Raw genomic sequence first — 26,290 nt, 5'->3', positions numbered from 1 at the left:
AATAAGACAATTTAAGACTTTAAAGCCTTTCATTTCAAGAAAATTACTTATGTTAAGACTAGGGACCTACAAACATCCTGGCCCCATGGAGAGGGCAAACAAAACAAATAGTCTTTCAAATCCTCTGTGTGGGAACACTGGATTCAGCATTCAATACGATGGCGAGGGAAAGATGATCATAAACAAAGTACAGGATGCAAGCATTGCTTTGCCACTGTCGGCTAATCGAGTGGAAACACTTCCAGCATGATGACATCATTCATACTGAAACTGTACCGTGTCAGTATGTACAGTGACTTACAAACCACGATGTGTACCGAACTGTGGGCCCACTGTACCGTTGCATCCCTACAAAACGCATGGCGGGGGCTTCTGTATTTACCCTTCATTTAACAGGCAGGCTGACTAAGCCCCGACCGCCATAAACAGCAAACAACATGGGGGGGGACAGTTACAGGGTAAGGGGATGAATGAGCCAATTGGAAGCTGGGGATGATTAGGTAGCCATGTTGGTATGAAGCCCAGATCAGCCATGACACCGGGTTGACCTCCCTACTCTGAGTCAAGAACCCTGTGCCGGGCAGAGACCCCTCACTGCATTTCAGCATCGTGATTCGATAGGTGGACCTGTGAGGAGAGTGCCCCCTACAGGCCCTCCAATACAACTTCCAGTAAGTGCGCAGCGAAAACAATAGTGACATTTAGGACGCAGCCTCCAACACATACCTGCTGCCCACTGCCTTTCTCAAGCCGGTCGACCATCTCCTCAAACTGAAGGAAAGTGATCTCCATCTTTTTCTTCAGCTTGTTCACAAACGCCTCGTCCTCTGTGTCCAAGTCATAGTCAGGCTGCTCTGTGTCCAGGCTGAAAGCTGCAGAGAAGGGGGCGGTTTAGATGGCGGACAGCTGGACGGACGATGGAAATCCTGAATCCGCACCTTGTGGACTTAAAACTGACAGAGGCCAACGCTGCACATTTTAAAAATCACATTTCATGTTGAGATGTTGACAAGTTTCACACACCAAATATTATCTAGAGTAGTTATTGCTGTCCACTCCTAATCTCAGTGTACCATTTGTAATGACATAACATCAGAATTAGCCAGGGGTCGGAATTCTATTGGAATTACACTCCCCAGCCACTAATAAATAAACAGTTAAGCCCAAAAGTATTCATACCCATGCAAAATGTTGAGCCATAGTGATTTTTTTTATTTGATCAATTGCTTTCTTCTGGCTGGAAATAAGTGACAAAACACAGTAAGACATTGTGCAGGAGATACAAATGAATAACGTAACCATTTCTGTTTTTAGCCATGAATTGCAGTTGACTAGTAACTGACTAAAGAACTACTGCTGTACAGCTGTTCTCTATTTATAGGTGATTAGAACGCTCTCTCATGGCAGAAATTACAATGCCATTTTAAAGGGTATAGAAACTTACATTTTCTCAAAATGTTCAACAATTTCAAGGGGTATGAATAATGTTGGCATAAATAAACATACCATTTTTTTTTTTTTTTATAAAAACAGAAACTAAAAGTTACGTTATTCATTTTTATCTCCAGCACAATGCCTTACCCTGTATTGTCACGTGTTTGTCATTTCCAGCCAGAAGAAACCTATTGGTCAAATAAAAATTCACTATGGCTCAAGATTTGGCATGGGTATGAATACTTATATGGGCTTAACTGTACACTCACCTAAAGGATTATTAGGAACACCATACTAATACTGTGTTTGACCCCCTTTCGCCTTCAGAACTGCCTTAATTATACGTGGCATTGATTCAACAAGGTGCTGAAAGCATTCTTTAGAAATGTTGGCCCATATTAATAGGATAGCATCTTGCAGTTGGAGATTTGTGGGATGCACATCCAGGGCACAAAGCTCCCATTCCACCACATCCCAAAGATGCTCTATTGGGTTGAGATCTGGTGACTGTGGGGGCCATTTCAGTACAGTGAACCCATTGTCATGTTCAAGAAACAAATTTGAAATGATTCGAGCTTTGTGACATGGTGCATTATCCTGCTGGAAGTAGGCATCAGAGGATGGGTACATGGTGGTCATAAAGGGATGGACATGCTCAGAAACAATGTTCAGCTAGGCCGTGGCATTTAAATGATGCCCAATTGGCACTAAGGGGCCTAAAGTGTGCCAAGAAAACATCCTCCACACCATTACACCACCACCACCAGCCTGTACAGTGGTAACAAGGCATGATGGAACCATGTTCTCATTCTGTTTACGCCAAATTCTGACTCTACCATCTGAATGTCTCAATAGAAATCGAGACTCATCAGACCAGGCAACATTCTTCCAGTCTTCAACTGGCCAATTTTGGTGAGCTCGTGCAAATTGTAGCCTCTTTTTCTCTTATTTGTAGTGGAGATCAGTGGTACCCGGTGGGGTCTTCTGCTTTGCTGCATACCTCGGTTGTAACAAGTGGTTATTTCAGTCAAAGTTGCTCTTCTATCAGCTTGAATCAGTCGGCCCATTCTCCTCTGACCTCTAGCATCAACAAGGCATTTTCGCCCACAGGACTGCCGCATACTGGATGTTTTTCCCTTTTCACACCATTCTTTGTAAACCCTAGAAATGGTTATGCGGGAAATTCCAGTAACTGAGCAGATTGTGAAATACTCAGACCGGCCCTTCTGGCACCAACAACCATGCCACCCTCAAAATTTCTTAAATCACCTTTCTTTCCCATTCTGACATTCAGTTTGGAGTTCAGGAGATTGTCTTGACCAGGACCACACCCCTAAATGCATTGAAGCAACTGCCATGTGATTGGTTGATTAGATAATTGCATTAATGAGAAATTAAACAGGTGTTCCTAATAATCCTTTAGGCGAGTGTATAGACACACATATATACGGTATACTGATCTAGGACCAGTTTCACCCCCTTTCACCGCCATCCATTTCAAGGTTGCGCATTCAGAGATGCCCTTCTGCACACCCATGTTATAAAGAGTAATTATTGGAGTATTTGTGGCCTTTTGCAGCTGAAAGTAGCCAGTCTAGCTTCCACTGACCTCCCATTAACACTGTTTTCGGCCACAGAACTCCTACTCACCGGATGTTTGTTCACACATTCCCCAGCAGTTGGAACCAGTTCTAACATCTGAGATGTTAAAACCACGCCTAACGGTAACAACCCTATCATGGTTAATGTAGCTTAGATCCCATCATGGTCTTATAGTGAAGACATTAGATTACTATGCAGACTCAAGTCATCAAGCAACACAAGGAATACATCGGACAAGCAGCTCCGTTATCAAGGTAACCTTCAGTCTATAAAGGGGTAGCTGAACATTTCCCTCGTCTGTGACATTTACAATAATGCAATAATAAGCAAGACAACAGAGCAATACATGTTACGACTAGGTATGTAATAGCTTAACCAGGGGTATTCTTTCCCTATTAGTTAAAGATTACACTGCATACTTATTTTTGTTTTATGGTATATCTGGGTAACTGCAGACCTCACTTCAAAAACCCAAGGGCTTACACAAACCAAATCCTATCAGATCTCATGTGCATAAATAGATGGGGTCAATTTGCAATCTTCCGGTTCAATTAGGCCAAGGGCTCTCAAACTGCTCATCAGGGACCAGCAGCCAATCCACATCGAGTCGGCACATGGGATATAATCTTTCTATCACGTCCGACAGGCACGAGCAGATGTGGAAGAACCGCTGAGGCCCTTCAGCTGGGACCACTGTACTCACGCTGTATGTGAATGAGCTGCTTTGGCATCTTAAAGTCCCCGGGGTAGAGGGACTCGTAGTAGGCAATGTTGCCGTCCGCCTCCGGTACGGGGATGACCATGTTGTGTTTCTCTCCGTAGACCGACTGGGCAGACATGGCTCTCTGGAGATGATGTTCCTAGAGATGGTGAGGAAAATAAATCCCATTTAGCAGTCACTTGCCACCCAGAAATTGCACTGCTGGGCCAGCTGGGCAGACAAAAGAGAAGGATGTGCAGCGATGTGGTCATATGAATGGACACAGCGGCACAACAGGGCCTACTGATCAATTCAGCCAAAGACATGGTGTGGCTAAATTGACTGGGTGAGCAGGATGTTTGTGGTAAGGGACAAATGATGAGCAAAGTACATAAGACATTGTGAATTTCATGAACATTTCTGCGGCAGTTTTTCCTGTAAGGCTAAAGAAAAAACGCTTTCCAAGAAGTGCTCAAGAACAGAAGCCTTCTAAGGGGTAGTCGAGGCTTGACATGAACACTTTCCTGGGAGGGGTAAAAATGTGTGTGTCAGACAAGGGGGGGGGGGGGGGGGGGGGGTGCACATTTGGGTTGACAACAATATAGAAATCACACTACAGAAGAATTAGAGATCGAAATCAGGGACCTCTGGACACAGTGTATTCCAGGCTATTCCCCCCCAGCTTCTGGATCACAACAGAGTAGAGATATTGCAGCGCATTTTGGAGAGGCTTCAGCAATTTCAGTATGGTATGGAGAAAAGACCAGTGGCCACTGGCACATCTGTTGACTCTCCAGTAGAATCTCTCGGGGAGTTACGCTTTTGCCTAGCTGGAGCCAGTTTGACACGGAGTCAAATTTGGGCCGTAGTGTTACCGACATTTCTCCACCACTGACAAGTGACTTGAGTAATTTGACTTTTTCAGACAGTTCAGATACAATAACACATTTATTGTTAGAAGGTACTAGAATAAATAAAAATGTATGGAAACTTTGAAAAGTTGCCTACCCAGCAGGCTTTGTTAAGAAATGTGTGAAAGCACTGGAATAGACATCCAAATCTATGGGCCAAACTCAAGTACACCGAAAATCAAAGGAAATAGATAGTGGTTACCAGGCTGTTGAGGTTAAGCCTAACTGGGGGAAAAACACTGGAGGTGACTGGTGGACCAGACAGTCTATTTTGACTACATCAATTGCTGTGAACAGTTATTGAAATAAATGTAACTGACATTTTTGATTTACACTAGCAACTAGTAACCGCAGCACCATAAGGACAAAAACATGCATGCACACAGCGCTTTGCCCTGACCACAAACCTGGAAGGAGAATAAACTGACTGTTGTTTACCAGGTAACTAACATGGTGCTTTTTTGATTGGTTATGGAGATAGGACTAACATAACCATAACCAGACTACCTTCACTGCCAATCAACCAACTTCAACGAGCCAGACGTCATGTCAGTAGCTGTGGGGAGTTATCATGGAAGGTGACACGCGACTACTGCAACTTTCACCCGCATAAACAAATTCAAAACAAAGATTTATTTTATGATCTCCAGCGTAAATGCAGCATCAAGTTTATCTACATATAAGTATTATAAGCATAAAAGCACATTTAAATATCCTCTTCTGGCCCTGAACAGGGGCCACAGTCAAAGAACTGCACACTCCTGGGTCTGTCTGGGCCGTGGGGAAGGGAATGCGCTGGGGGGGGGAGCGCTCGTTGGAGCGGGCCGGATGACAGTAATAAAACTGAAGTGCCTCTGGCACTCAGACAGATGAGGGCACCGTGCCATGGGAAGCCTGTCCCAGGCTTACATCAACCCTCTGGAGTGTGTTGTCACTGTGGCCCCTTGCCACAACTCCTGTCCACTACGCAGCCCTGGGCGAGCGGCAGTCAGCTGCGTTGAGGTCTCACTGTCAACATCCTTAAAGGAACCCAATTTCAGGCACTAGAATACAAAGGACACTGGAGACCGGGATTAAAGTAATGGACTATATTGGGCATAGGGTGCCTTTTGGGCTCTCCTATCTCAGTTGGAGAGCTGAAGGGAGTTCATCAGCAAAACCTTGCTTAACATAAACAAGCACAATGACCTAGTCACTTAAGTGTTCATACAGACACTCAATGTACACTGAAAGTGTTGTGAAAGGGTGTAAATGTGCTGTGATACAGTATTTGCTTTGGCCACCTGGCAACATAGATAATAACAATAGATTCAACAACATACAACAGACCTTCCTTGATTTCTACTACGCATCCCTAGAGGAAAACCAAATGCATGCTGTATCTCGATCGGTCTGCACGACAAGTATTCACACATTTGTCAACACCCACAAGGATTTTCTTTGGATGCTCAGTCTTGTTCCAGATTCACAGCCACCTCTTTAGCCTAAAATCAAATCCAAAATTGGTTTTCAGTTTTACAACAAAGTACTCTTCAGTCACACAGCAAAACATACTCCAGAAAAAATTACAATTTTACCATTCCAAGACTATGGCCAAGAATTTACAGGCTCGCTGCTAACATTCATAGGGTTTTTCCAGCCATAGAACCCCTGTGTTTTTCACCAGTGCCCCTACAGCACTCACTACTGATCTTTATACTCAGGTCAATTTGAACACGTTGCAAATGCAACACAAGAATCACTGCTATCAACTTCTCCTCAAGCTTCTCGTGCGAATCCCTTTTACATTGACTTGTTCCTCAATACCTGCCCTCCCAATAGAAAGTTGCACTCTCAATTACTGCATAGACCACATCTGCTAATTAATCTAAATGTTCATTGTTTGAATCAAATGTTTGGTCAAACCACAAGTAAACTAGACCATGACCACATCCTTTATAGAGTTGAAGCCACTTGATTCTCTGTTCAGCTACTGCTTTAAGGAGTAGGTGTATATATAGGAGAACCTCTGAAATTGGCCAGTAAGTGCAAATATTTAAACTTGGCTTAGTTAAATGAAGGCAAGTCAAATGAAGCTTCCATGGCAGTGTGCCTGGTTATAACTGGCAAAAAATAAGTATGCATTCTACATTAAATGCTCGAGTCATGATATGGGGATGTTTTGCCACATTCTAAACAGCGCTGGGATATACGCAGCCGGTTAGGCAACTACAGGTGCTGGTCATAGAATTAATCAAAAAGTTGATTTATATCAGTAATTCCATTCAAAATGTGAAACTTGTATAATGTATACATTCATTCCACCCAGACTGATATATTTCAAGTGTTTATTTCTTTAAAATGTTGATGATTTAAAGGCCACTATCAGAGCAACCTGGGCTCTCATAACACCTGAGCAGTGCCACAGACTGATCGACTCCATGCCACGCCGCATTGCTGCAGTAATTCAGACAAAAGGAGCCCCAACTAAGTATTGAGTGCTGTACATGCTCATACATTTCATGTTCATACTTTTCAGTTGGCCAAAATTTCTAAAAATATATTTTTTGTTTTGGTCTTAAGTAATATTCTAATTTTTCAGTATCTCTGCCAGTGGCCACTGGTCAGAGATACTGAATTAGGGGTTTTCATTAGTTGTCAGTTATAATCATCACAATTAAAATAAACAAACATTTGAAATATATCAGTCTGTGTGTAATGAATGAATATAATATACAAGTTGCACTTTTTGAATGGAATTACTGAAATAAATCAACTTTTTGATGATATTTTAATTTTATGACTGGCACCTGTATATAGGGATGCACCGATAACAGTATCAGTGTACTTGTACTTCTACTCAGAAATACGCTGATACCACAACATGGAAATATTAAGGGAAATAAGACTTCAGATTTTTAAATTTTTCCTTCAAAATAAAAGCCTGCAATGGGTTGTGTGTAATGTTTATATTTTCAAAGGAAACACTATTTGAGGTAAAATAGAAATTAAACATTAGCATTTAAATAATACACTATATAAAGGTAAAGAATATTATAAGTTGGAGCACATTGAGAAATGGATAGCTTAAGACCTACCTAGTGCAGCTTTGAGTACTCTATCGGCAAGTACTCATACATGAACTCGGCCTGATAAAAAGGGGTATCGGTCTACCCACACCCACAGAACATATTTAAGACAACCTATAAAGTTTTGTGCACATGCAAGCAATACCCTATTGTCACTTTTACTAGCAATTTCTATTGCCGTTTTGGGATTCTCAGAGTTGGGGTCTAGCAACTACCGACTGAACAAGACAAAATGCTAAGAATTGGATGCTAGCCCTTGTGGTCATCCAAACACTGCCATAAGGGGAGTTAGCAAACGGAGGGAAGACTAGAATAAAGTGGACGCAAGGTGTAGAAACACTCCAGTGTGACATGGCCTTAAAGAGTTATTACTCTCTCACACAGGGAAATTGGGTGACGCCAATTTATAATAGGGTCCCAGTCATTTAAAGTTAGGTGGTTTTACAAAATTCAGCGTAGAATATAAGCACAAAAGCAGAAGGGGCTTAAGTTTGACTCTATATAATGACTACTAAAAACAGTCTATTTCTCACTCCCAATCCTCCATGATGTCCAATTGACAACTAAGGCCTTGCCTCAGCAACACCAGTCTTACAAGACTGTCTGAACGTTTCACTCAGGAAACAGGGTTAAACAGAAAGCATTAACATCAATTTGCACACAAGCACAGAGTGCAAGTTTCCAAAACAGTAGCGGCAGGCTTGTTGCCACTTAGTAGATAACCAACTTGATCTCAAATCAAACCATCCACTGCCCACAGCTCAGTCTACCGTTTGGAAAATTTTATAAGGTTCTGGTCCCCTATTGCAGTACATCCCTCCATTCTATCAAGGTACCTTTCAGACTCATCTCTATTTGATTTGGCCTTGAACCATCCCTTTTTCCAGAGGGCAGCCCAGTTCTACCAACAACACAATCAGCAAGTAGAATCATACCCTGGTATTATCATTTGACAGCCAGTGCTGGGCTTGACCCTTATTGACCTGGTATTGGGTCAGTGATATACCAAAATTGGTATATGGGCATAACAGGGACATAGACAAAGACTTGTTTAGTGGTGACTTCAGGCAACGGTTATCTTCTCCATGTGCAGGGGGCAAGCTGTTCGACATGGGATTAGTGCTTTGGGTTGCACTATTCGAAACTGCTGAGTTCGTAGGAGGCCTGCCAGGCAGGCAGCAGTGTTTTGCCTGGCACGGGAACATTTGTTCCCATGTTACTCCTCTCCCACATCAGTACCAACCCTTTGGGAAAAGCCCCCTTTAGTACACGATGACCCAAATGGCACAATGTTCCTTATAGAGCCACTTGCCACTTGACTACAGGCCAGGTGAGAACAGGGAAATATTGATCAACCCCTGCATTTGAAGTGCACTATATAGCAAACAGGATGCCATTTCCAACCCTTTACTTTGCCCCTTCCATGTATAGATTCATTACCGGCACATGCAGACAGATGGCTCATTCATGCCCACAAGGCTACAATAGACAATGGTCCATTATTTAGCCCACCCCTCTCCAGAACAACAACAACAACAACAACAACTTTGCCCAGGGGGGGGGGGGGGGGGGGGGTAACCGAATCAAACACACCCATTTGAATAAGTCCCACCCCTAGCAGAGAATAAACGCAGTTCCGGTAGTCTGATTGCTGCTACAAATAGGACAAAAATAGCCTGGCATGGGCGAAACTACCCGCCTGCCATCCATCTCATACGCCGGCAGACCTCAGCAGCCCAGAAATAGACAAGCTTTTTAAATGAGCATATCGATCAGTCGGGAGGTCCGCTCCTCTGGGCCGGCCTGCCAGGCAGTGTCTGTCCCAGACACTAATACCAGTAAGCATGACAGACAGCTACAACGGAGTAGGGATGCACAGATAACTTTTTTTCAGACCGAGTACAAGTACTTGCAGATACAGAGCACCAAGACCAAGTACTCAAAGCTGCACTAGATTTTTTTCACCAAGTTGTGGACAGGGTTCTCCATGTTTCTTTTCACTTCAGTTATCATCACCTATATTGATTGATATATTAACGGTCATTCACCAATGGAAAAAAAAAAAACGTTGTGACATGAACTTTACACAGACAAAGCCATTTCATTTCATCTTCAGTCTTGCTAGAAATTGCTCAATTCTTATGACTTACAAGTAGTAAGATACTAGTAGGCATATTTCAGGCTAATTAGCAATTAAAACAGCCAGTGGCAAAAACCATACAGTTCATATATGCTATTTGTAGTGGAAGTAAACTTCATAAGGAATGTTAATCAGTTTAACCTTTTCACGCGTGAGTTTCAAATATTCCTTACCGACCCCCCAGCGTGAGTTTTTTTGCACGTGACTTCGGTACTCTGCAGCATTTGAACTCACTCCAGCATTTGAACAGTCACCTTGCTAGGTAAGGAACACTACATGCATTGCATTGCAAACTTCTCTCGTTGACTCGAATTCTAAGAGCTACAAAAGTTGGTTGATTTATTACTGTAGCTAGCTAGAAAACGTCAGCTAACCGCTAGCAAACGTCAGCTGCCCGCTAGCTAACAAATCGTGACCAGTTATTCAATGCAGTGAAAATGAATAAACTATATAAAATGCATACAACGGGGAACGTAACTTCTAGAAAGTTTTTGCAATGGTTTTGATCGGTAGTAGTCGCTAATATAATTCGTTTTTGTGCATTAGTGTTGGCTGTCTGTTGGTACGTAACTAACACTTCTTGTCCCGATTTGAATGCTTTCTACCTGGTTAATATCATAGTATGGTCTTGAAACAATTACAATCAGGAAATAAAGTTATAAACACTGTTTGAGCTAAATGTGAGTAAATAATAGCGCGGTTTTACCAGCCATTGTTACGTTACTTGTAGCTAGGTATGCTAATGGTGCGTTCTAAACATGACGTTCTAATCACACCGGTGTGATCGTACGCTCCAGGGACCACTCTAGATTGATCACACTGGTGTGATCGTACGCGCCAAAGGGTTAACAATGCTTAGTGGTGTCTAGCAAAATATTCAATCTTGGCGTGATTTTAATGCCTGACAAAATTCTAATGTAGAGATGCAATTTTATGTTAGTGTATCCCAATTCGTCCCAATACGGGCATATTAGCTTACTATACACTAAACAGAACGTACTTCATCTGTGAAGTACGTACTTGTAGTACATAGTATGCAATATGAAATTTGGCTGATATATATAGCATTAGGGCACAACTGGGAGCAGCTACATAACCAGGAGCTGTTATAATGAATTATAAAATAATTATGAAGAATCAACACATCAAATAGGCCTATCGTTAGCTAATAAGGCACAAAATACACACGGAAGTTAATGCGGCCACAGGTCAGAACCAGTAAGAAATAAAAACAATTCCTCCCTTGTCTACTACAGCATACACTAAAGAAACCTGCAAAGAAGCAAAAGACAAACTAGCTCTCTATAGCCATAAACCAGGAACCCTAAGCTGAAATAAGCAAGGCTAAGAATAATTAGAGTTAGTGCTGTTTTTTGGGAAGAGGTCATTCTATTTTTCATATTATTCTGAACTCTAACGGCATGGTTGCAGAACCAATTTCTGACAGGTGAGTAATTGCAAAATGCTGCAATTGTTTTTAACAACAACAAAAAAAGAACTAGCGCAGCTTTAATAAGGAAGTATTCTCCCATAAAATGTACTATTACCATTAAAGCCCCACATTAAAAACAACTGACAATGACTGGTCATCGAGTGCAATGAACTCAGCAAGAACCTCTGCTCGTCCATTTTTTTCTGCCCGTGGGCAATTTATTTTGATTCTCCAGTATTTGCTGCAAAGTTAGCTGTTGTTGTGGTTCAGTGCTGCTATCATTAGCATACTCCTTGAACTCTGTGCTGTGTTGTATCTAAAGATGTTTGATCAAATTGATTGTTAGTATTTTTCCATTTCCTCATCTTGATAATTTAGCAGTGCAAAGACTGCGCTCTGCTTTTGTCATTGCTGGCATCTCAGTCTTCTATATTCTATACTTACGCGGCCAGAGACGACAACCATTGACACAACTATGGTATTGGCATATTTCTGAGTATCGCCCCAATACTGATATCGGCCCAACCCTACAGGGGAGCACGACACACAGATGGAGCCACTGAAAAGCAGGGCATGTCAGGAAACAAAGAACTGGCTCCATTTTACTTTATTACACGGAGAAACAGGAAGTATACTTTCACAGGTCTACTTTTCACTGGAGCCCTATTGGTCCCAATGAAAAGCAGTGCATGGCAAGTTGACATTTGGGAAGCACCCAGCGCATGTCGGGAGAGAATAACTAAACTGTTCAAGTGTGAGACAAAGATGTTTTTTTATTATATGTACATCTATTACACACCTCAGTATTGTGCTAACTTTGAGCAAGGCTGTTCAATCCGTATAGGCCTAGTTTCAGGCACCAGGGCCCTATAACTTTTTTTGTTTGCCTGATTAGGTTTAAAATCAAATCCAGTTATTTATAGAATCTTTTTAGCATTCTATAAAAAGAAAAAATTCAGAATTCAGAATTCATAGCATACAGATGCTGATCATAAAATAAGAATATCAAAAAGTTGATTTATTTCAGTAATCCCATTCAAAAAGTGAAACTTGTATATTATATTCATTCATTACACACAGACTGATATATTTCAAATGTTTGTTTATTTTAATTGTGATGATTATATGAATTATATTTAATTATATGATTATATGATATAACTGACAACTAATGAAACAACTAATGACCAGTGGCCACTGGCAGAGATACTGAAAAATTAGAATATTACTTAAGACCAAAACAAAAAATATATTTTTAGAAATGTTGGCCAACTGAAAAGTATGAACATTAAAAGTATGAGCATGTACAGCACTCAATACTTAGTTGGGGCTCCTTTTGCCTGAATTACTGCAGCAATGCGGCGTGGCATGGAGTCGATCAGCCTGTAGCACTGCTCAGGTGTTATTGAGAGCCCAGGTTTCTCTGATAGTGGCCTTCAGCTCTTCTGCATTGTTGGGTCTGGCGTATTGCATCTTCCTCTTCACAATACCCCATAGATTTTCTATAGGGTTAAGGTCAGGCGAGTTTGCTGGCCAATTAAGAACAGGGATACCATGGTCCTTAAACCAGGTACTGGTAGCTTTGGCATTGTGTGCAGATGCCAAGTCCTGTTGGAAAATGAAATCTGCTTCTCCATAAAGTTGGTCAGCAGCAGGAAACATGAAGTGCTCTAAAAATCCTGGTAGATGGCTGCGTTGACCTTGGACTTCAGAAAACACAGTGGACCAACACCAGCAGATGACATGGCACCCCAAACCATCACTGACTGTGGAAACTTTACACTGGACTTTAAGCAACGTGGACTGTTCCTCTCCTCTCTTCCTCCAGACTCTGGAACCTTGATTTCCAAAGGAAATGCAAAATTTACTTTCATCAGGGAACATAACTCTGCAGCAGTCCAGTCCTTTTTGTCTTCAACCCAGGCGAGACGTGTCTGACGCTGTGTCTTGTTCAAGAGTGGCTTGACACAAGGAATGCGACAGCTGAAAGCTATGAATCCAGCTGCAGTCCACTCTTTGTGAATCTCCCCCACATTTTTTAATGGGTTTTGTTTCACAATCCTCTCCAGGGTGCGGTTACCCCTATTGCTTGTACACTTTTTTCTACCACATCTTGTCCTTCCCTTCGCCTCTCTATTAATGTGCATGGACACAGAGCTCTGTGAACAACCAGCCTATTTAGCTATGACCTTTTGTGTCTTGCCCTCCTTGTGCAAGGTCAATGGTCGTCTTTTGGACAGCTGTCAAGTCAGCAGTATTCCCCATGATTGTGTTGCCTACAGAACTAGACTGAGAGACCATTTAAAGGCCTTTGCAGGTGTTTTGGGTTAATTAGCTGATTAGAGTGTGGCACCAGGCGTCTTCAATATTGAACCTTTTCACAATATTCTAATTTTCTGAGATACTGAATTTGGGGTTTTCATTAGTTGTCAGTTATAATCATCAAAATTAAAAGAAATAAACACTTGAAATATATCAGTCTGGGTGGAATGTATGTATACATTATACAAGTTTCACTTTTTGAATGGAATTACTGAAATAAATCAACTTTTTGATGATATTCAAATTTTATGACCAGCACCTGTATATGCCAAATTGTCATGTAAGTTGAGTTCTCCATGTAGACATGCATAGATTTGTAGAACTGATTTTAGCTGTGCTTTGTTTCGACAGCCACCGTACCCGAAATTCTCAGGTCACATATTTGAATGTGCCACTATAGACCTGACCCATCTATAAAATAATATTTCTAATTTATCGCCAGCTACATGTTAGCCAACAGTAGACGTCTGAGTTGAAGTATGATTTCCTTAAGTTTGTCAGCAGGTCTAGGTTATGAGCTATAGTAACAACCAACACAAGGAGCAATTGATGTACTTAAAAGAATGCATGGTTAATTCCTGAAGTAAACAACCTACTGACCACTCTAGACCATGTAGGATTAATTTGACCAAGGCACCAGGCATTTTAAATAGTCACTGCCAGTTAATTAAGGAATAATTATGTTTCTCAATTTCAAAAAGTTTGGTCTTGAGCGTATCACAGAAATATGAATCCCAAGTGATAGCCTTTCCAAACCTTTAAATTTAATGGAGTTCAAAAAGTAAACTGAAGTTTTTATAAACACAACAGTCAAGGACCAAGGAAGATTGTAGTAAGAGAGGAGGAAACTTGATTGTGAAACTGGTTTTGAAATCTGACTGCATTATCCAGGGGTCCCAGAGGTTGCAACTAGCAACTCCTTGAGGTGACACAATGCATTTTAGAACACCACTATCCAAGTCCACAGGGAGTTGCCGTAATGAGTGTTAACCACAAACTGGATTTCAAAACTGGGGAGAAAAGGGAGCTGATAGAACTTTTTGGACATTAACCACATTTTGCAAAAGCCTAACACTGCCTTTGACCATATTGACCACATAAAGGTCAAGTTGTAGAGTGACGTTTTGCATCAAAACGCCCTGGAAGACATCAAGCCATCATGGCAGGACCAAATAGCCGAAATTAAACTACTGAAAGAGCAGATGTGTCTGGTGATCCATCTATGACCTTAATGTGACTCACACCTAGGTAATGCAGTAAGACATTAACACACCAAGTAATCCACAACATAATGACTGAAAAGCAATACATTTAAAAGGTTATGGATTGGCCTAGACAATGGACAAACAGAAACCAAATGTGGCAGGACCAGAAACAAACAGTTAACTGGAAGAAAAAGCCCCAAATATTTTTGAGATGGGGCGTGTGTGGCCCAAAATTATTATTTAATTCCGGTATTTTTTTTATTTCTTCTAGCTTGGTATCAGGCTAATTTGCTTGTTTAAATATTTGGTTAATACTTTCATAAGAATGTAGAAGTGTTCTCAAGTCTTCCATGTTCATCTCAAGACTGAATTGCAAGTCTTACAACTTTTTATTAACAACTTTCTCAATAGAGTGGAACCATTTCAACAACATAAAATCTTACAAATATACATTCAAATACACTCCATGGACACACCAAGGTACAGTAACCCATTTGTGGAAATTCTATAGCAAAGTAGAATGAGAAAGTGGCTACGTATTGGACAAACAGTCAATGCTGCGATGAGAATGACTTGAAAATGTAACAATTTTCCATTAAGTTTATACCAGGCACTTTGTTATTGGCATTTGGTTAAAATCATTACATTTTATGTGAATTGAAATTTAGTTGTCTCCAATCACAGTGAGCTCAAAGTGGCACTAGATCAACTTCAGGCAATTTAGGCCATAGCCGGTCTGCCTTATCAATTGAAGATGGAAATAAAAGGAAAAGCTACAGCACCAAATAGATAGGCGTGCAATTCATCAATGCATGTGAATGGACTTGGAAATATGAAAACACACACAGGGCATACGCACATTACAAGAGACAATGAAATGCTAGATAGACTGCTAGATAGACAGCATAATCTTTTCCATGACGTTAGAATTTTCACCGGCATATAAAAAACATACTAGACAGGATTGTGCACATCAATCGAGTGAAAAACGGAGGGATATGTGGATGGACTGTAAAGATGCGCGATACAGATCCAACAGTCTACACAAACCTCCGAGGTGACTGCCAAAATGTGGTGCATGCTAACTTGGCAGAGCTACCGATATCTGCAAGTTTACACAACAATCTTCTAGCGTCTAAAGACTTCTTTGATAGGTTTCAGAAAATGTTGTATAATATAAACAAGCACACAGTTAAGTTTTGCATTTTCAATCAGCCTGGTGTTAGCTAGCTGGCGTCAACAGAAGCATCTCTACTCTCATAACTTGAAACACTTGCGTTTGCAAATTTCACCACTACCAGTTTTACTAGTGGCTGTTTCAAGTGTTAAGTAATTCCAGACAATGTGGTTGTTTTTTAGTTCAGAGCACGGCACAGGCAGCATGTTTCCAGTCGGCTGTCAACAACAATTCGTTTCTCAACAAACTGATAGGACAATCGGTTTTGTGGCATCGACTCAGTACAAAGACTTGCTGTTGCAGATAACCATATTTTTGTAGTTCACAATCAATGCTCACTAATCAAAAAATTACTGCAGTCGCTGGTCATTGTTTTCAACTTGGTTCTATAATCAAGGTTTGCAAGTTTACATTTTAGAAGTGTTAATTTCCGTAAACATTTTCACATGCAAAATACCCAAACCAAACCGCTTCACAATTCTCCGCTAATGCACCATATGATACTATGTCAAAACATAGGGACATAACTCATGATGCATCCTAACATTTCGCAAAACGACTCTCAGCACATACGGAAAAATTGTCACCGACCACAGGGCAGCTTTAAAACGTGATGCTGTAGACAGTCTAGTCAGTATTCCTATTGCAAAAAAATGTGTTAAGAGCTTGTGTGTGAATTGCCATTGCCAAAAGCTGTAGTGTAATTGGGTGTTAACATAACTGTATTCATTAGGTCTCTGTAATACCATGGAATATATTTTACATAGGTCTACATTAAGTCCTACTGACTGCACATATTTCACTTATATTTCATATATGTTGCCAGTTTGAAGAGGAAGATTAAAATCGGCTAGCCGATAAAGCAACATAACGGGAATAATAAAATATTGATTATATTATATTTATTACTACCTTGATGCACAGAGTTATTCTGAAAGCTTCATTTACACAATCCTTGTCATTGAGATATACATTTAATGTAATATCTTCCATGCATGTGGTTAAATAATTCATTCAATTTAGTTTTTTAAGTAACCAATGTAATTTTATAAATTGAACAACATGTATACAATGCGGCCTTTGTAACAGGTTGTTAATGCATAATTTGCCACAAAACAAATGGCAAAGATCCCACCCAGCCAGCAATCAGCAGCTCCAGTGGAAGGGAGGGTTGGCATTAGCCTCAAAAGCTGATTGGTGAATTTGAAATTATTGAGAACTTCTAAATTGAATATTAAGGATAGACCTTCAGGACAGGTTAACCAGTCAACAAAGATACAGACAATTCTGAAAAGTACATTCTTAGCGAAACCTCAAGCAACTTTATAGAATTGTTTTAATAAACTAGAGAAATTAAAATAACATAATGGCGGCAGTGTGTAACTTTAAACGTAAGCAAGGCTAAATTGTTGCATAGATCAACTTTAAGCTCTGTATTATTTACATAAATGACATTTGAACAGAGGGTGTTGTAGCACGTTCACATATATAGAGATGTCAGTTTACTACCTGCATTGGCAAACCAATTTGTCAAAACTCCACGGTTCTCAACTAGTTCCCTCATTACCTATTAACATCCAAACCAACAGGTATGATAGGATCCCACGGCTGGTTCGTTTCTTCAGAAAACCGTGACAGTTCAATAGCCAACCACTATGTTACGTGACCTACACTATGTAAATCGAAACGGTCCTCGTAGGTCCAATTCATCCATCGCAATATAACCATAAAAAGTTTAATAACCAACAACTGGTGTAACAGGATCGCAACACTACATTCAACACTTTAAATTTGAGATTGCTATAGATGGCCAGGTAATAGCTCTGCAGTACCTATAAATGAAAACAATGACTCCGAAATAGTAATTGTCGGTTCAGTTCGTCCATCGCAATAACCATGAAGAGTTTTACTTTAGGCTTACCATAATGTAGATACGGAAGCTTCTAGCCACCAAGGTTTTAGCCTATCCTGAATAAATCCTAAGGCCTACTTTGGTCCGGGCACTCAGTCACGCACTCACTCAGTCAGTCGCTCTTTCTACATTAAGTCGTATCGGCTCAGTTCTACCAACACCTAGGGCTGGCTGAAAGTTCAATAAATATAGTTAGAGGTTAAATAATTTAATAATGAAAATAATCATTGATATTGCGATATTGCTAATTTTGCTAATAATGGATTAAGAATGAGATATGATATTTAGGATGTAGTTAATGCCATGCACCAGTGTTTATTTATATAACTTTAAAGCTTAAAAGTATGTGTTAACATTATAACGACAACATGGAAATACAAATATATTGTCATCAAAATCATATCCACAGGTTTTGGGCCATATCACCCAGCCCTACTACCACACAAGCGGCAATCAGTATTTGGACAATGGCTTGTAGTTATGAAGTGCCAAGGCCCATCTGTTGCTCCCGAAGTAAGGGTTAACAGTACACCTTTCATAAATAAATATTATATAAATTGCAATTATATTCACTTTCAGATTGGCTGCAAACTTGGAAAGGACACATGGTAGCCTGCAAATAGGTATTGCGGATTGCATCAGTATGTGTACAACCCAAATCAAAGTATCCAGACAAAAAAAAAGCTGACTACTTTTAAAAACTACCCAGTTAACAGTTTTGGTCACTAGTGGGGTTAAATAATGAACTAAACTAACATGTCTGGAAAGGTTACACCAATAACAGCCTCTGAAAACATTGTTGTATTTACATATAAGCACACATTTATGGTAACAGCCCAAATTCCAACAGACATGACAGCACCAATCCAAACTATTATACATTTTTCCCCAACCAGTGTCCGAGATTTAAAAGGCTTTTCTGGGAACAAAAAAGCTTTCTTTAGCATCATTGCTTATGGCTACAAAAAGCAGTAGAAAAAGCATCCTGTACAGGCACACCTTATTGTTCATTATTCTGAGTGATGGGAAAACATTAAAAAATTTGTGACATGGCATCAGACATTTTCAACAGTTAAAACACTACTGGTGAATGAGATCACCATAGTGAGAAACTGGTAGACTTCCAGTGTGTTTAACAAAAAGTCGTCCCTCAGGCAAAAACATCAGATTGCCAATTCCCTTTTGCACCATCTCAGACACTGGCCCAGTGAGTCCACCCAACATAAACACTGGCGGTCTGAACTGACAGTTCACACGTGCAGAAGGAACTAGGAGTTCCAGTCCTCCAGCTGTTCCACACCAGCCAAACATTTTTGTAACTCATAGGAAAGTGACTACAATATAAAATTAAAACGAACCAGGAATGGGGGAGGTTATACATTTTCTTTGCTTTTGGCTATATTAAAAGAACAGAACAGACTGACCACACAGTGTAAACTAGAAACTTTAAATCCACACTAAAAACAAAACACTGTCCACAGAATCATGTTGTTTCCATGCTTTTAAGTTTTCGTTTCCCATCCCAAATCACACAAAAGCTGTCACTTACATGATGGCTCCTCTGACAGTGTGCTTAGTGGAGCGTGTGAATAAACTAACCACTCCTACCATTATATTCCTCCTATTACGCAACACCACACATTTCAGCAGCATGGAGAGGGACTCCTTGTCAAAAGGCACCCTGATGAGAACCCCTCTGTTCACCACATGGCAGTTTACCACAGCAACGTTGGCTGCCTGACACACTGAACCTCTGGCTGTCACCAAGTTTTAGAGAGCAATAACATGCATCCGACACAGAGGATGTCAAGAGGACATGTCTTAGCCATAAATCAATAAACACAAATGTTCAATTCATGAACAGGTTGACACGTCTCACTAAACAGATTCTCACACACCAGGTTGTAAAAGCTCTCAATAAACAAGGGGCTATGTTTTAACTGGCATATCTTTTTTGTGGAAATTAATCAACTCCAAAGCAGGCTATATACTTTCACTGAAATGTAAACAGAGGGGCCCTATTGTAATGACAGCTGAACCAAAAACAGAGACAACGTGACATTTTGACACGTACAAACCCCAGATCATAACAAGGCCACGTGCATAGCCAAGACTTGCTGGGACATGAAGCCAAATAATGCTGTGAACTAAATGGCTACAAATCCAGTCGATAGTGAAATACAAAACCGTACTATACAGCAATCGTTTTACACATCGGTGGGCTCTAAAATGTTCAACATCTGAGATCAAAAATCAGTCAAAGCATGCAAGTGTACAATAAAATGTCATTTTCTATGCAAGGAACGGCATGTTTTTATTTTTCCGCCAGTATCGCCATCACACAAGCACAGGGGGCAAAGCTAAACAATTCCAAATCGCTAGCTCCCCCTTGCACCGGTCCTTTGCCATTACGCCAACACAAGCCCCATCCCAAAGCCAAAGACTGTCAACAAAATGTCGGACTCACCGGAGTCACGTGACTCCTTTGTACTTAGAAAATCGTTCTCATCTAAAATAACCACTTAAAACCAGAATGTTGTGTGCTATATAGAAAGACAGAACCTTTAGTAATCAGGAAAATATAATAATTTATGGTTAGTACGTTATCTACACGACATTTTTGTCGTCTTTATGGAAATAAAATTGGCGGCCATTTTGTGTAAACTGGCGCAGAGAAAAAGAGGAGTGCCTTTCAAAGTATAAAAAGGAGACTAAATGTTTATTCGTTTGTTTTCCAACTATATAACATACCGATTCCTCTTCTTTCTCCATCCCCGTCGGCATCTGCGGCACTGCCCGGTTAATAGATGCATATTCGTGCAGATCGGGTAAATCCTCACATCGGAAAACGGGTAGTGGCTTGGAAGCATCCAGCGCCCGTGCCCGAAACGACAATTTACTCATTTTTTATAATTCGAGATGCAACATAAAGCTATCCGATCTCCTCAAATTCACACCGATCTCAAATTGCGCTTTCATTGATGATTCTGTGCGTTATTCTGGAATCTACGGTTCGACTGGTTGAAGCTAAATATAGGGCTTCGCGAACGGAGCCGGGAAGGCCCGGATCTTGGTCGCTCTCTTTCGGTCAATTTTTTTCAGAGGCTCCGCGGTCTATCGGTGGTTCAGTGCGCCATGGCCAACATGGCGGACATTAAAAACTCTTTAACGCTCCTTTCGCTCAAAGCAGCCCAACCCACCGATCATCGAACAGCCATTCCCACACCGTCCCGAGCGCGTGCGCGTTCACGTCGGTGGGGGAGGGGGGTATATTGTTTCCCCCTCCCACTGACCCCCCCTTCAAAAAAACTAAACATATCAATAAAACATTTACATAATTGAGTTAAGTAAAGGTAACAGGTACACGATTCAGTTTATATTTGAAATCCAATAACATAATAGGGCATAGCATTTCGCTCAATATCTATAATTGGTTGCCATTAAAAAACAACCTAATTAATCAGTGTTGAAACATTTTGATATTTGTCACAGAGAAATGTTATTTAGCCCTATTATGAACCTTTTTCTATGACTTGTGTTTTGCATGTGACAGGTACATTTGGCAGGGGGCTGTTCGTAATTAAGATAACTATAAATGTTAGAACAGGAAGACATTGTAAATAAACGCATACATTTTAAATTGTCATGACAAAATCTTTATATAATTACAAAAAAAATGTGGAATAGTTTTGCTGTATCTTCCTGTATCAACCTGCATTTGATACAGCTTCAATAAACAATAAGCAAATAAACACGCACAAACTTTGAGGTAACAGAAATTACCACATTATAAAATGTGAAATACAATCTTAATGCTCACTAAATTATCTGTCAATTACCTGTTACTATCAGTTGACAACCTTTGTATTTGTATTTATTTTTCCAAAGTTTGGAAATGTTGCCCTCATGTGGTGTGATAAATCAGTAACTGTGGCCCTCTGCAAACAAATGACTGTCCTCTGTACACCTGTGCTACCCCACAGTTCTAACTACTATGGGGTTCTGTGGTCAATCTATACAAGCTAGTATGGTCCATAGAGCAGGACATAAGAATGTTAATATGATTAATACACAGATTGGAAGTCTGAACACCTAAAAAAAAAGATTTAACAGTTTTATCAGGCCACCAGGTTGCATTAAATGATATGTAATTGACTGGTCTCCCTGCTGGAAATAGAGCTAAAAATGTACACAGACATGTACCCAATATACACTTGACTGTATACTGCTTTCAGACTGAATTTATGTTTTTATTTTTATATATTCTGACTTCTGCAGGTTATGTACAATAAGTACAATTATTTTACAGAACGTTACATGCTCGAATACAATCAGCTGGGGTGCATTTACTCAAACAACAACTTTTTAATTGCAAAATATTTAGTCAAAAAAGTTGCTACCAGACATTCCAGTACAATATATTTGTACAAAAACAAGCCTGCTCCCCTCTTATTGAAAATAAAATGTTATTTCTGTAATTCAGTACAACCATGGTTGTACAAACAGCAAAAACATACAGATTAATATTGGTTAGCCTGATGTAAAATTATTTTGTGAAAGTTTTCCTGTTTTAAATCCTTGGTGACAACTGTGAACCATTCCTCTAATCTCACCCAATTGCCATAGTAATTTTTTTTTTGTAAATGTTTTCACAATCAATCTGCCTTACTATATCAGACAAAATATGCAGGTTAGAAGAACTAATGTGGCAGCCAGGTAAGGAAAAATATTACAGGAAAAGGTTTGGCTACAGTGCTAGTTATCAACTGTCTTCCCCAATGCGACCACTAGAGGGTATCCTCTAGGTATCCATCTAGCCATTAAAGCAGAAACAACATGAGAAAAAGGGGCATTACTTGATAATCATAGCCTGACCATAAACAGGGAGCAGCCCACTAGATCATTGCTACTGTCAAGCAGAAAATAATGTGGTATTTTACTAAAGAACATTCTTTGGTCTTACCTATATTGGAGTTTAGCCAGTGTCCAAGAGTTCCATGTTGCACTCAGTGCCATCCATTACTAAGGACAGCATTATTGGGATCTGATTTGGAAAGAAAACAGAGACGTGTTATTGTTCCTGAGACAGCGCATCCAAATGAAAAGAGGGCAACCATATCATCTAGTGGTATGTATCTGACAGGGACCAAAAGGTTGTATCTGACAGGGACCAGAAACCAAATGTTTTGTTCACTCTGTTCTTCTGTCCAAAAGCAAGGTACCAATCGTTAACTGATGAAAATGATTGTGTTTTAGTCCTACTAACCTGGCAAAATAAAGGTCAAACAAAATATGGAAATTAATGCACATTAGAGATCTGACAATTTGGGATCAGCTTTCATAAATGTCATAGTATTGAAGAGGCCATTTGTAAGATTTTTAATGTAGTACTTGTATTAATGACCAGAATAAATCTGCAGGCAATGTATTAAGTTCATGTTAAATAATATTTCTACAAAATTGCCAGAGCTATTCCCCACACATGAAACTTTGAGTGGGGAAATTTGCATGCACATATGGTCTTCTCATACTCGATTGACCCCCCCCCCCCCCCCATATTTTCGATATGGACCAGCTAATATTATTCCGGTCTCGTTCGGTAGAGGAAAGGTAGGGGAGAAGACAAGTCGTGTCATCCCTTAAATTCCAGTCTTGTAAATGTTAGAGGCTGGATTCAACACAGTGCCCCTTTAATCATGACCTAAAAGGCAAAACTGAACCAAATGCTTCTTCAAAATCTAACCAAACTGGAACTTATTATGAAGGAAAAAAGCAAGTTTAGAGGTAGGGTTAACTAATTGTGCCTCACAGACAGTACAGCCGTGTCATTGAGGCCAGAGCTTGAATCCTAGTCGCGGCATACCGAACGTCCCGAGGTTCCGCAGAGGCTGGTGCAAGTTAGCTCAACAACGTCTGAGGTGCCTGGATGGGATGTCGAATAGAGCTATCTTGTCTCAGCTCTACTAGCAGCTCATTGTGGTAGGTCTGGTCTTCAAAGCGCGTTTGCCGGTGCATACTTCCCAGTCAAGCTAGCAGTGTCATAAGGAGTAGAAACATTTATTTTGGAATATTCAACTCTCCTGAACCAGCAGTACCTCAAATTGTTCTGTGGGACTCCACATGGATTTAAACAGATCCTGACCCGTTTTTTAAATCCAGAGGTGCAACCTTGCCAGACGCATGGGTACCGCTAAGTAAACAATACAATGACGTTTTCCTTTGGTCATCAATAAATGTTATATTTAAGGGGTTTTAATTTGATCGTCTACAAATGCGCAGTTCGGGGTGACAAGACCGAGAAGACTCAATTACGTATTTTTGCGCATGTGCTGAACTTAACAACGTCGCAATGAAATCGCTACTGTACATTAACTTGGACTTTCTATGTGAGAAGACAGTATTCATACTATACTAAACGATCTTCGTACAGACTGCTTGGGTGATGAAAACTAAAGTCCGTGGACGTAGCGTTTGGCCGGAGTATGGAGTTTGGGCAGCCAGGCGAAGATTAAGAGCTATGTACAGTAGTTATTTTTTAGACAACTGCACTGGTAGTTAGCTTACAGTCTTTACTCATCAAATATTGTAAAATACATTATCACTGCAAATAAGTGGTATACATTGATTAGCCAATGCAGATAACAGCACAGTTTCCATAGCAGATCTGAGAATGACACGTTGTCGTTGAGGTCACGACTGTCGGTATAATTAATTACAGTACCGTATTATCTTTCTGACTTTCTCAACCCTACCCATATGTCAGAACCTATAAAAACAAGTTGCAACAACGCCGAAAATCATGAAACAAAAAAGATAAATCACACTTCTGGCCATGTTAATTTACCGAACAGTCTCGAGACTAAACAATATCGTTTCCAAGCTTGCAATTGACGTGGTTAGCTAAGTTAACAAGCCATTCGATTGAACTGTGGTAGCGAGCTAGCCATCTTGCAAACAAGCTGATTTCCACACGACAGTTGTCCTGATTAAGTTACACGAATATGTGGAAAAAACGTACCATTAAAATTACCCAGGATGTGATAACGATGATGATCACGGCTGTTTCTCAAAAATACAGTCAAAAGTGAAACGTCGTTTTCAAAACGAACGCCATGCAGTAAAATACTCATGATGCATTATTATGGGTGAAAACCATCTTCTTCGTCGTTTCGGGAGGCCTTTCTCTTCGTCGAACTAATCCGTTATTCCGATTGAGTAATGTTGGCAAAACATAATTTTCAAGAAGATCATGTAGCAAAACTAGGAGGAGAGAATCGAGAACTGTATTGTTGGGGGTTAACAACTTTGCAATAGACCATGTATTCTGATTGGTCGGTCGGCGGCTGGCACCAATCACCTGTAGAGAACCCTGGGTTGATGAGCTCACGCTCGAAAGGGAGAAAGTTCCATCTGTTGTACACAGTATTCTGGGAATGGTCCGCTAAACAAACGCATAGGAATAACAAATCCATAGCTAGAATAGTGATCTTTTTTAGTTTTAGCACTGCGAAATTTTATATGGTCTCTTTGGATGTTGTCTTCCTGAAACAGGCTGTGATGGGTAGAGACGACATTTTACCTCTTAACATAACTACTGTATTATCAGGGAATATATTTCAGATTATAAATTATATTCTGCGGTGAAACATTTGAGCAAATGTTTGTTTTATTTGATTACCCTGCAGGACTCTGAGGTCAAACCTATTCTGCAAGGAAGACATTTTCCTAACACTTTTAAGAGAAGACTAATTTCAGTATTCAGCATTCTCCAAATGTTGTTTTAACTCTGTACCTACAACTCCGGATATAATGTTCAGCCCCAATGTCAGTTGTGTCCTGCGTGGAATGTTTTTCCCCTCCCCCAGTGCTGCTGTCACAAGACTCCAGTATGTATGCCTGCGAACACTCATCAGGCAGTGTGGCACCAGCTAGGCTGCAGGTGCAGTCTTTGGGATTTAATTTCTGTTTTACCATTAATTTACTACTTATTTACTGAAACAACCAGGAGGAGTAGCAGTGAGTTTGGTATTGACAGGGACACATTTAGTAATTTTTCAGTGTTCTTGTTGTTTTAAGGACCAGTCTACCTGCTTCTAACATGGGGGGCACGTCCCCTCCCTTCCTATGCCCTTGGAAACAACCTTGGAACAATTAGGGTTAAGTCTGGCTTAGGGACAGAACGACAGGGTTTTTCACCTTGTCAGATAAGAACCAGCAACTGTTTGTTTGCTGGCCCAACACACTTGGTGCAAAGATACCCAGCCATCCCAAATACACAGTATGTACCTTTTTACATGTGCTCTATTGTATAGCATAACTATGAGGCATCTCAAATGGCACCATGTACCGTATAGTGTATTGGCTTTATATTCCTAGAGAATAGTGCA

The 26,290-nt window shown here is 40.4% G+C and overlaps 1 protein-coding gene across 2 annotated transcripts in view; it reads right to left on the bottom strand.

Annotated features, from left to right (window-relative positions):
* The window catches only part of LOC109614565 (enhancer of polycomb homolog 1-like), a 32,942-nt gene extending 7,809 nt beyond the window's left edge, over positions 1-25,133 (bottom strand). Inside the window, exons 1-4 of one of the 2 annotated variants that reach the window (XM_010882608.5) lie at positions 24,922-25,133; positions 22,867-22,947; positions 3,740-3,896; positions 727-872 (exon numbers count right to left, since the gene is read on the bottom strand). In XM_010882608.5, coding sequence (XP_010880910.2) covers positions 727-872; positions 3,740-3,875 — 282 coding nt within the window. In that variant the 5' untranslated portion in view covers positions 3,876-3,896; positions 22,867-22,947; positions 24,922-25,133. Of the gene's footprint in view, positions 1-726; positions 873-3,739; positions 3,897-20,654; positions 21,119-22,866; positions 22,948-24,921 lie in introns of those variants that run through there. The other variant, XM_010882599.4, reaches the window with a different exon arrangement.
* Between the last annotated feature and the right edge of the window lie 1,157 nt (positions 25,134-26,290).

This window comes from Esox lucius, chromosome 3 (genome assembly GCF_011004845.1).
Source record: "Esox lucius isolate fEsoLuc1 chromosome 3, fEsoLuc1.pri, whole genome shotgun sequence".
Lineage (NCBI taxonomy): Eukaryota > Metazoa > Chordata > Actinopteri > Esociformes > Esocidae > Esox > Esox lucius.
This window is presented reverse-complemented; position numbering and strand designations above follow the sequence as displayed.